Source organism: Carassius auratus, chromosome 6 (genome assembly GCF_003368295.1).
Source record: "Carassius auratus strain Wakin chromosome 6, ASM336829v1, whole genome shotgun sequence".
NCBI classification, from domain to species: Eukaryota; Metazoa; Chordata; class Actinopteri; order Cypriniformes; family Cyprinidae; genus Carassius; species Carassius auratus.
The window spans coordinates 23482179-23493350 of record NC_039248.1 but is presented as its reverse complement, the minus strand read 5'-3'; the positions used below and the strand labels follow the sequence as shown (position 1 = coordinate 23493350).

Genomic DNA, 11172 nt, shown 5'->3' with positions numbered 1-11172 from the left:
GAAAAAAATACTTGGGACTTACTTGAGACTTGAAGGTTAAGACTTGAGACTTACTTGAGACTTGCACATGTGTGACTTGGTCCCATCTCTGCACTTTTGTACCTAAACAGTCCATAGTGGTGCCTTAAAGATAAATATTAGTACCTAAAAGGTACAGAAGTGCACCTTTAGAAAAGGTACTGCCCCAGTGACGGCGTTTGTACCTTTTTATCTGAGTGTGCATGCCAGTTTACACATTTAAAAATGTATTTGTCAAATTCAAACTAAAAATATTTAAGACCTAAATAAATTGTAATCACTTTTTTATGCATGTTGATGAAAACACACACACAAGCACACGCTCACACACTCACACACACACACACACACACACACACACACACACACACACACACACAAATTAATCACATGGTCACACACAGAAACATCTCAACAAACATCTCAAAAGTTCAGCCGAGTTTCTAACTCTGAGTTTAAAGAGAAAATCTATATATGAACCTCCTCACATCAAGACAAGAGAGAGAGAGAGAGAGAGAGAGAGTGAAGGTGAAACAGAGAGAAGGAGATGAAGGAAGTATTTTTGGAAGCTTGATGTAAACCAGCCGCTCTAATACAACCTCACTGCTCTCTCTCTCTCTCTCTCAGCCCTCTCTCTCTCTCTCTCTCTCTCAACCTCTCTCTCTCAACCTCTCTCTCTCTCTCTCTCTCTCTCTCTCTCTCTCTCGACCCCTGAAATGAGAAATTCCAATCTCTCTGTTTCTGTGTTACTCAGAGTTCTGTTCCCAGCCTCTCTCTCTCCCTCCACTTATAACAGCCTGCTTTAAAATTCATAACTACATTTGCCCGAATAAAAGCAGCTAAGATGGAATATTTCCAGGAAGCTTACTTGAGCAAAAATACAATTGGCCCTGGCATATTTAATAACCCTAACCTGCCTCTTTAGTACAGAGAGTCATAATAACAATCATAAAAAAGAGAGGGAAAAAAAAGAGAGTCAAACCATGTCTTAGCATGAAATGACTACCCATAATTCCAGCCTGCGGCGAACGCAGGAGAGAACGAGAAACAGCTCCTGTTAAAACTGTTTGCCATCTTTTTAACCAGCTTTAAAGGAATAATTCAACCAGTGATGAGGCTTCAGGCATCATTTATTTACTCTCATGTCATTTTAAACCTGCTTGGCTTTCTTTATTCTATGGATGGAGATATTTTGCAGAATGTCAAAGCTGCACTTTTTTTGTAACAATTTTTTTTATTATTAATTTTTTCAATATTTATATTTAGTTTGAAGTCATTATTGAATCATTATTTATTTGATTTCGCTTTAGTTATTTATATTTTATGTATTTCTTTTTTAGTTTTAGTCATTTTAGCACTTAAACTTATTTTATTTCAGGTAGCTGCCAGGTGAGCATTTCTAATTTTCCTCGAAGATCTAATGTTCAAAAGCATATTTACTCGTTTTTGTTAATATTTATATTTAGCGTTAATTAATTTTAATATGCTTTATTTTTTATTATATTCTTTGATATAAATCAATATATTATAAATGCATTAACAAATATATACATATATACACTATTTATAATTTATTTTATTATAGTTTTTTTTATTGATTTTATTTTATTCATTCTTTTATTTATTTATTTATTTTTTATTTATTTATTTTTTTTAGCAATAACAACACTGAAAGTAAACCGTGAACAGCTTCATAAATCATCATAGTTCATATGACTCCTGCACTATAAATCAAGTGTTGAGAAATAATATTTGTGTGAGTGGCGCAGAAAAAATCAGGTTGTTTCTTGCTGAAAATATTTGCTAAATAAAATCTTGTATTTCTGCAGAGTAAATCATGATGGCTTTACTGATGTAAAACCAGCACAAAATGTCTTGGAAAGCCATTTCTGGAAGTCTGAATGAACACAAGCATTGAAAACTACAGCCGAGGCATGACTTTCATAAAAAAAAAAAATGACACAAAGCTAAATATTATGACATACACCATGAGTCATATGGACTTTAGTGGTTTATTTAACACTCTGTGTTTTTTCTTTATGGAAATGAGCAGTTCTGTTAAACAAAAAAAAAAAAAAAAAAAAAATCTCATAAAGGTTCAGGATTGAATAATGTGATCAAATAATGAGTCATTTCTTTCTAAGTCTGAAATATTCATTCAATAGATGACTGACGTTTATTGGCTCTGATTGTGGATCATAATGAAGCTCTTGGGGGTTCGGACAATGCTCTCTCGCTCTTTCCTTCCCTCCTGATTCTCAGTGTGTGTGTGTGTGTGTGTGTGTGTGTGTGTGTGCATGAGCGAGCATTGTGGGATGTCCTGAGTTGAATTAGGTCACCTCTTCAATCTGAGCTGTGCTGCTCTCCACCCCCCACAAACAAAGCATCAGCAGCAGCACAGCAAACACAGAGACACAGCGCCTCCTGCTGGCGGACAAAGAGTCTGCAGACTAACGTTTAAAAATATCATTCAAGATACAGTTCATGTATTACTATTTGTATTTATTAATTATGTCAAATAAGATGTGAAAAATGTAACACATTCATTAATAAGTCGAATTTATGTAATACTTTGGTGATAAATACAATAAGTCTTATTAATAACAATTTACTACTATTATATAAATGTAAATGAGAAATAAAAAATATTTTTTTTTACATTCTTATTTCTAGAAAAACATGATCTACATCACTCTAAACAGTTTGGTTTTAGGCCTAAGTATTCAACAGAAATGGCAAACTGCTTTCTCACAGAATGTATTAAGGGAGCTTTAGATAAAGGCAATGTAGTAGCCACAGTGTTTTTAGATCTCAAAAAATCATGAAATTCTCCTTCATAAATTCAGTTTGTTTAGCTTCTCTCAGCAGGCAATACATTGGTTAAGAATCTCGAGATCAGTCTGTTAAAATAAGTAATTCATGATCAGCTTTATGAACTAATGAGATGGGTATCCCTCAAGGCTCGATTATGGGTCCATTGTGGTTTTCCTTATATGTCTATGATTTACGAAATTGTTGTAAGCAAACTAAATGTCAGTTATATGCAGACGACACAGTCATTTATGTATCGGCACAGACTAAACGCTTAGCTGCAGATATATTAACAAATGAAATGACTGGTGTGTCACAGTGGCTGAAAAACAACAGTTTGACCGAAATGTTGAATTGTTCAAAAACTGTCTCAATGTCTTTTTCAATAAAAAGGAAGGAAATAAGTGGATTTATAATTAAAATCAATCAAAGGGCAATAGAGAATACTTAAATATTTATATTTATATTTAATTTAAATTTAAATATTTAGGTGTTATTTTAGATTCTCATTTGAAATTTTTTGTGCACGTAAAGAGGCTGTGTTGAACAAACTTCTACACTGATAAGATCTAATCTGAATTGCACAGTACCAAAGAGAAAAAAAAAACAAGATTTGTACCTGTTAGATATACTAATAAATAAAATACATTTAAAACAATTGTTATTTACATTATTAAAATCATTCTAAATAAAAAAAGAATAAATAAATAAATCTACATTATTCTTTATATATTAAAAGTGAAATATAATTTAATAATATTTAACAATATTTTAGAAATGAAACAATAACTACATTAAAATGTAAATATATTATTATTAATAATGTATTAATATTATATAAATAATTAAATTATTTCAAAGTGAATATATATATATATATATATATATATATATATATATATATATATATATATATATATATATATATATATATATATATATATAATAAAAATATATTTAATAAATTGAATATTTTATTATTTGTGAAAAAATATGTATTATTTTTTAAGTAAAATACATGAATATATACATTTAAAATATATAGTATATGTAGTTTTAGTGTCAATATTAATCATTGTAATACTGGACACTTAATTAACAATAATTAATGATAAGACTTTTTCAATATATATTGAACAAATATATTTTTTCTATATAAAGTACTGATTTAACCTGAATGTCATGGGGTTTATTTCAATAAAACATTACATAGATCTGTACCTAAATGCAATTTCAGTCAATTTAGATAAAAGTGTCTGCCAAATGAATGAATGTATAAAGCATAAATATCCTGAAATGAGCCTGAATGACTGATAATGAACTAGTGAAGCACCGGTTACTGACTGAACAACACAGACAGAAATATGAAGAATAACAGATCTGTCATCATCTGGTCACCGTCAGGTCACAATGCTTTTTACAGTCTTTAATTATCACTTTATATCAAACTTAACTTCAGAAGTTTTCCTTTTTGCCATAATATCTAATGCAAATACATTTAGACATTTGTTTATTTGATTATATCAGTAAAACAATCTGTTTTTGATCAGCTTTGCCTCACAACCTTATGCTAATGTTATTATTAAAATAATAATTTAATAAACATTTTTATTTAATTCATTTTCAGAGAAATTGTTGGATTTGTCATTGTGCTAAACTTTCTGTTCAACCTCTTTATGTTAAATACTTTCTTTCCCTCCTTCCAGTTTTTAGTGTTGTTTTTTTCCCTAAATGCTTTATGCATTTTCAGAGAATTATTTTTTTTTAAATAATGCTTTGATTTTTCAGCCAATTTTAAATTGTTTCCTATTTAAAACTGACTGAACCTCACCTTTAAAATATAAAATAAATAAAATAAATAATAATAAAAAATAACCCACGTCAGCTCATAAACAAATTTTGTATAGAATTCATCATTTCATTGCAAATAGATTAATCTCAACCTCAACCTTTCAGTGATTTAGAAACACTTGTGCATCTTCACACACGAACTGAACAGAAGCATCGTTCGGTGAATCAGTGATTCGTTTGATTCATCAGATGTTCATAATGCAGCACCAATGTTCTCTATCCTCCTGAGTGCCTTCAGTTTATTATCAAGAAATATTCTCTCTCTCTCTCTCTCTCTCTCTCTCTCTCTCTGTCTGTCTCTCTCTCTCTCATGTAAAGAGCTCAATTGCAATTTTTTCCATCTGACTGATGAACACAGTGGCCTGCTGCCAATCTCTGTTGCCATGGCTACGGTTGCCGGGTGAGGGTGTGTTTATGGGATGAGGATGTTGGATGGTTTTGAGTGAATCTTGATTAATTGCTCTGATAACACAGAGTTATTTTCCATCAATATTGTCCAGAACATCCACACATAACCAGCACTCTTCATCTCCCTCACTCACCGCTCTGAAACACAGTTCAGTTCCCCTTTCTCTGAGAAAAAGGTTCTTTTCAAAAGCTACCTTCAGTGAGATCAGATTTAACCTGCATGAAGTCAATATGGAGAATAAACACATGCTTCATATTTATGTCCTTTAATGCAAAACTTTGATTTGGACAGGACCGACACAAATCAGTACTAAGTTTTTGACCCCCCCCCCCCCCCCCCAGAAAAAAATTCTGCCTAAAAATAGCTTTTTAGGATAACTTTTTTGAAATTAAAATATCATTCTTCCTGTGCCCTATGCAGTTTTATTTTCAACCCTTTTAAAAATAAAAGGTTAATAAAAAAAAAAAAAAAAAAAAAAATATATATATATATATATATATATATATATATATATATGTATATATATATATATATATATATATATATATATATATATATATATGTATGTATATATATATATATATATATATATATATATATATATATATATATATATATATCATATTCGACTATAAAATAAATAAATAACCATGTCGAATTAAATAAACAAACACTCTATGAATGTTATTATTATTATTATTATAATAATTATTATTATTATTATATGTTATGTATTTGAGAAAATAGTTTTTGAATTCCACCTTTAAAAATGTTAAAAGTTAATAAGATATTTTATACAATAAACTTGTCAAACTAAATAAACTGAAAAATGTCTTATTTTCATTCTCTGAATATTACAAAACCCAGTTGTTGTTTTTTTTTATACTTTTTTTTCAGTTCTCCCGTTTAAAAAAAAAAATATATCAATTTGATCTTTGATCATCAACTTTTGTTGTTGTTGTTGTTTTCATTAAATATAAATCCAGATTTCCAGATCATGTGCATCATCAGAATCACGTTTTTGTTTTTCATTATTTCTTTATAATTCTCTCTTTGAAACATTTTCTATTTGTATAATTTTTTTCTAAAATGTTTTTTTACGGTAAAAACTCTTGTTTTTGCCAGAAGTGGCTCAGTCTCATTGTGTTCATGTGTTAAAAGCAGGAGAAGAGTGCATCTTTGTTCTTACGGCACAAAAGACATCTCATTTGTTTCATATCTCCTAGCAAATCATCTGAGACACAGTTATCTTCTGTACATGACCCGGCTGATGAACTGTGTTTGTGTGTGTTTTCTATGGTCATGTTTTTGACCATATATGAGTGAAATGACCTCATAAAACTCAAGTCAACAGTTATATTTATTGCAGTTTTATATACAAACAACCCTAAAAGGCACTCTTTTGTTTAAATAAGGATATAATATGATTTCCCGTCTGACAGCTAACATAGTTTGACTACAGTTTAGTTTGCATTATAATATATTAAAATTTAGTAGAGCTTTAAAAAGGCCACATGAAGGATATTTTCCGGCTGTAAAAGTCCCTCTCTGAGCAGAAAACACTTGCATATCGTCGTCCACGTGTCGCAGAACTCAAACGTCATGGTAAAAATGTGAGGAATACATCAGAGCGCCATCAACACGCAAACAAATCAGTCAGATATAACAAAATAACAAAACGTGATGATATTGCATAAAAGAGGCTGTGTTTACAATGCAATACTGCACACTTCCTGCTGTTTCAAACAATAAACATGTTTCAGCACGCAGCATCTGCTTATCCCATAAGTTATTATGAATTATTAATGCAAGCATGTGTAAAAATGTCACTTTTAGGCATCTAAAAATGATATTTCTGGTGCATTTATCTGGATAAGGGAGATCAGGTGCATTGCATTTTAATATAGAGTATTCAGCGCAGTGTGTTCTGTCTTAAAGTAATTACTAAATCAACTAAAACTGAATTTACTTTATAACTTTATGTTTATTTGTGCATCATTTAACACCAAGTTAACATCAACAGTGGTAAATCTAGTATGCAGTGTGTCCATTATGTCCACTAGAGGTCAGCAGTGTGCTCATTATGTCCACTAGAGGTCAGTATAACACAGTTATTTCAAATTAATTACTACTTTAAACTACTTTCAGTGAAGGTTTGTCCAACTCTAAATCTGAATTATGATTCTCATTTCAGAGTTTTAGTTGTTTAGTTTAGTAATTATAATAAAACATTCGCTATATAGTATATAGCCTTTATTATCTTTCGTAAGGGTTTGGCCGGTCGAGTCTCTCGATGCATAGTTTCCAAGCAGATATTCTGGAAGACGACGTTTCTTAAAAGGTTATATTTAAAGTCAGAAGGAAGTCAAGTTAGAAACAACCGTTATATAAGATTTTCCTTCTCAGCCCTTTTCACAATCAGAGCAGCTCTGTTCCAAAACCTAGTGAGCTGCCTTCTTAGACAGCACTTTTAAGGCATCATGAGTATAGTCTGCATTGAAGGCAATCCCAGAATGCACTGCAACAAGCTTGGTTTTTTTGTTTTACAATGCACTATTTTATGCAGATTTTTACACGTACTATTGCAGTATTATAAATCAGTTCAGTCTAGACGCTCCCTTAGTAGACAGCTGCCTATGTAGGGTGTGGAACAGAGGTTAATCTCTTGTTGTGTTTCTGTTGCTGCTCTCATAGCGTATGTATTTGAGATACAAACCAATAAAATGATAACGAATGAAAGGTCAGCGTTATGAAATAATCAGTGAATGGCTGACAGTCTGTGAGGGAAGATTTGGCTTGATGTGCAGCGGTCACTAAAGGTCATCATGCTAACAGCCCTAGTCGCTTGACCTTAGCCGACAGGAACGAGTGAATGATGAACACCATGGTTTTAGGGCAGGACTGAAGATCCAGTTGCTGGGAAGATAAAGAAAACACACATTAGATCTTAGATGTTAGATCTTAGATGCCACTGATATTAAAAAGAGAGCGCATTTTACATATTTGTTGAAGTCTCCAACTTCTCGGACTAATCCTAAAACTATTAAAAATATTTTTTGTTAATTTTAACGCCTTTTTATTTTATTTTAAATCTTAGCTCAATATAAATTTGAAAATATATGAATGTATATATGAATGTTAATTATTTAAAAAGAGAGTACACTTAAAAATACATAAATAAATAGATAGTATAGATTTAATAAAAATGAAAAACAAAAACTGAAAATATAAAAATATAATGAATTAAATAACAAATAAAATATTTTTATAAAGTTTAATGATATTAAATTCTGCAACAAACATTTAAAATGTTTAAATAAAATAAAATAAAAACTAAACACTCAAACCTAAATTAAACAAATTAGAAAATTAATGAAAATTATATATTTAACAAAAGGAAATAATCTGACATTAATTGGGTAGACAATTATAAATAAAGTTGTTATTTTGCAAAAAGTGAAATTAAAAACTAATAAAAATGAAAAATTTTTGCAACAAACATTTAATATGTTTAAATGTTTAAATAAAATAAAAACCAAACACTCAAACCTAAATTAAGCATAAATTAGAAATTTTGTTATTATATATTTAAAAAAAGGAAATAATCTGACATAAGTTTGAGATGAAGCACTATAATTAATAATTGCAAATAAAGTAGTTATAAAGCAAAAAGTTACATACAAAATGAATTAAAATTACAAAAATAGAAGTAAAACAAAAAAAGAAAATATAAAAAGTAAGTTTGAAATTATATTAAATTATGCAACAAACATTTAGGGCCCTATCTTGCACCCAGCGCAATTGACTTTGTACACCGACGCATGTGTCATTCCTATTTTGCACCTGCGCAAAGCGCGCTTTTCCCTCCACAGAAGCACGTCGCTAAACTAGTGAATGAACTTGCGCTCCCTGGGCGGTTCAGCGCAAAAAAGGAGGCGTGTTCCGGCGCAAACAATCCCTGGTGCTATTTTGCTTTTCCATTAAACAATTGCGCCACTGACCAGAAAAAACCTAGTCTAAAGTCAGTGGCGCGTTGCGCGTTGTTCATTATGCTATTTTAAGGGCGCATGCTTGACCATAGTGCATAGCGTGCACAACGCGCATACACTTTGCTCATGTAATCTACACAGATGCAACAGTTATTTTTGCAAATCATAAATTGTTACACTAAAAAAATATTAACACTTGAGATGACGGAAATCATTGTGGTGTGCCGCGAAGATGTGAAAAAATAGGCATAAATCTAGCTTACAAATTATTCAGGCTAATTGTAGTAATTAAGGATCAGACATGTTTGAGGACATATATGTATATAAGGACATCTGACAAATTGGTTTGTCCGTCAAGAACCAGGAAAAAAAATTGATGAAATAATTGTGTTTATTTCCTCCCACGCCTGTGTAACCGACGCTTTTTGGGTGGGTTTCTCCCATCCCCATACAACACAACTTCTCTGTCTTTCACTGCTCTTACAAGAACATCAGTCTCCTCGGCTGTGAACCGCTCCTGGCGTGCGCCTGGTAAATACGCCATAATAATAGCAATCCATAATGGAACTTGCGCACCTGCTTTTAAAGGGAATGTTGGATGACGCTCTGATTGGTTTATTTCACGTTACGCCCAAACCACACCTATGAATAATGAAGCTACTTCAGACCAACCCATTTTAGATTTGCGCCGGGCGCAAGAGCCATTTATCCCGCCGGGAAAATAGCAACAGCGCCGAGACCCGCCCACAAACTTACTTGCGCTTCGCGCTTTGACACTTGCGTTTCAGATCGTTAAAATAGGGCCCTTAAAATGTTTAAATGTTTAAATAAAATAAAAACAAACTAAGCCCTCAAACCCAAATTAAACATAAATTAGAAAATGAATGGGAAAATATATATATTTTTTGTTTTGTTGTTGTTGTTGTTAATAGAAATAATAATTTTAAATAAATAATAATACATTTGAGGTGATGCACTATAATTACTAACTGCAAATAAATAGTTATTTAGCAAATAGTAACATTAAAAACTAATAATAATAATAAAAAAAACATTAAACTAAATAGAAAATATAAAAATAAAATGTGTAACATTATAGATCTCAAATGTCCACCTGACCAGGGGTGCATTTCCCAAAAGCATAGTTGCTAACCTGTTAGCAACTTAGTTGGTTGGCAATGGGAAATTGCATTGCAACCAACAAAGTTGCTAACTATGGTTTTGGGAAACGCACCCCTGATTATGTGCATGTTCAAAACGAGAGAATAATTAGAGATCAGCGAGATCTCAACACAAACTCAAACACGTCTTCTACTTCAGAGTCAGGGTGAAGCTCTCTCACAATCTCTGCTTCTGGTCCTCCGAAGTCGAGGAAGATCATGCGGATGCCGTCGTCGGAGGACATGCGCAGACGCTCGAAGGGCTGCTGGAGAAGGACGTTCCTCCGGACGCCGGACTCCTCCGTGAACAGAGAGAAGCCCTTGTCTATGTGAACGCTCAACATACACGACTTCCCGTTCCAGCTGCACGCTACACACAACACAGAGCACACCGTCTTCACTAGACTTCTTCACTCATGCAAAACAGAGTCTTAGATCAGAAACACTTAGTTTAAACTGAAGCATTCAAATTAGCAATAGGAAATAAATAAAACCTAAAACTCAAATCAAATTAATTAACCCTGTATCGTAACATTACAATAAAACTCTAGTGATGTGAAAAGATTAATCGTGATTAATTGCATATAATTGTATATGTATGTGTACTGTGTATATTTAATATGTATACAAATATCTATATTCTATACTTTTTATATTATATAGAAATATATTTAATATATAAACAGCATTTTGTTCTTAAATATATACATGTATGTGTTTGTATTTATATATATATGCATAGTAAATATACACAGTACACATACATATGTTACGTAAACAAAAACTTTTATTTTGGACGCGATTAATCGCGATTAATCTTTTCATGGCACTGAAAATAACTACTAAAATTAAAATTAAAACATAAAAATATGAAAAGGCTAATTCAAAATTGTTATCAATATAAATTGTATTTATTTTAGTGACTTTGCATGGT

The 11172-nt window shown here is 31.5% G+C and overlaps 1 protein-coding gene across 2 annotated transcripts in view; it reads right to left on the bottom strand.

Moving 5' to 3' along the window:
* Nucleotides 1-6431: 6431 nt before the first annotated feature.
* The window catches only part of LOC113101961 (alpha-1-syntrophin-like), a 27055-nt gene continuing 22314 nt past the window's right edge, over nucleotides 6432-11172 (bottom strand). For both annotated transcript variants that reach the window (XM_026265715.1, XM_026265716.1), the window contains 2 exons: nucleotides 10421-10608; nucleotides 6432-8005 (listed from right to left, as the gene is read on the bottom strand). In XM_026265715.1, coding sequence (XP_026121500.1) covers nucleotides 7913-8005; nucleotides 10421-10608 — 281 coding nt within the window. In that variant the 3' untranslated portion in view covers nucleotides 6432-7912. The remainder of the gene's footprint in view (nucleotides 8006-10420; nucleotides 10609-11172) is intronic.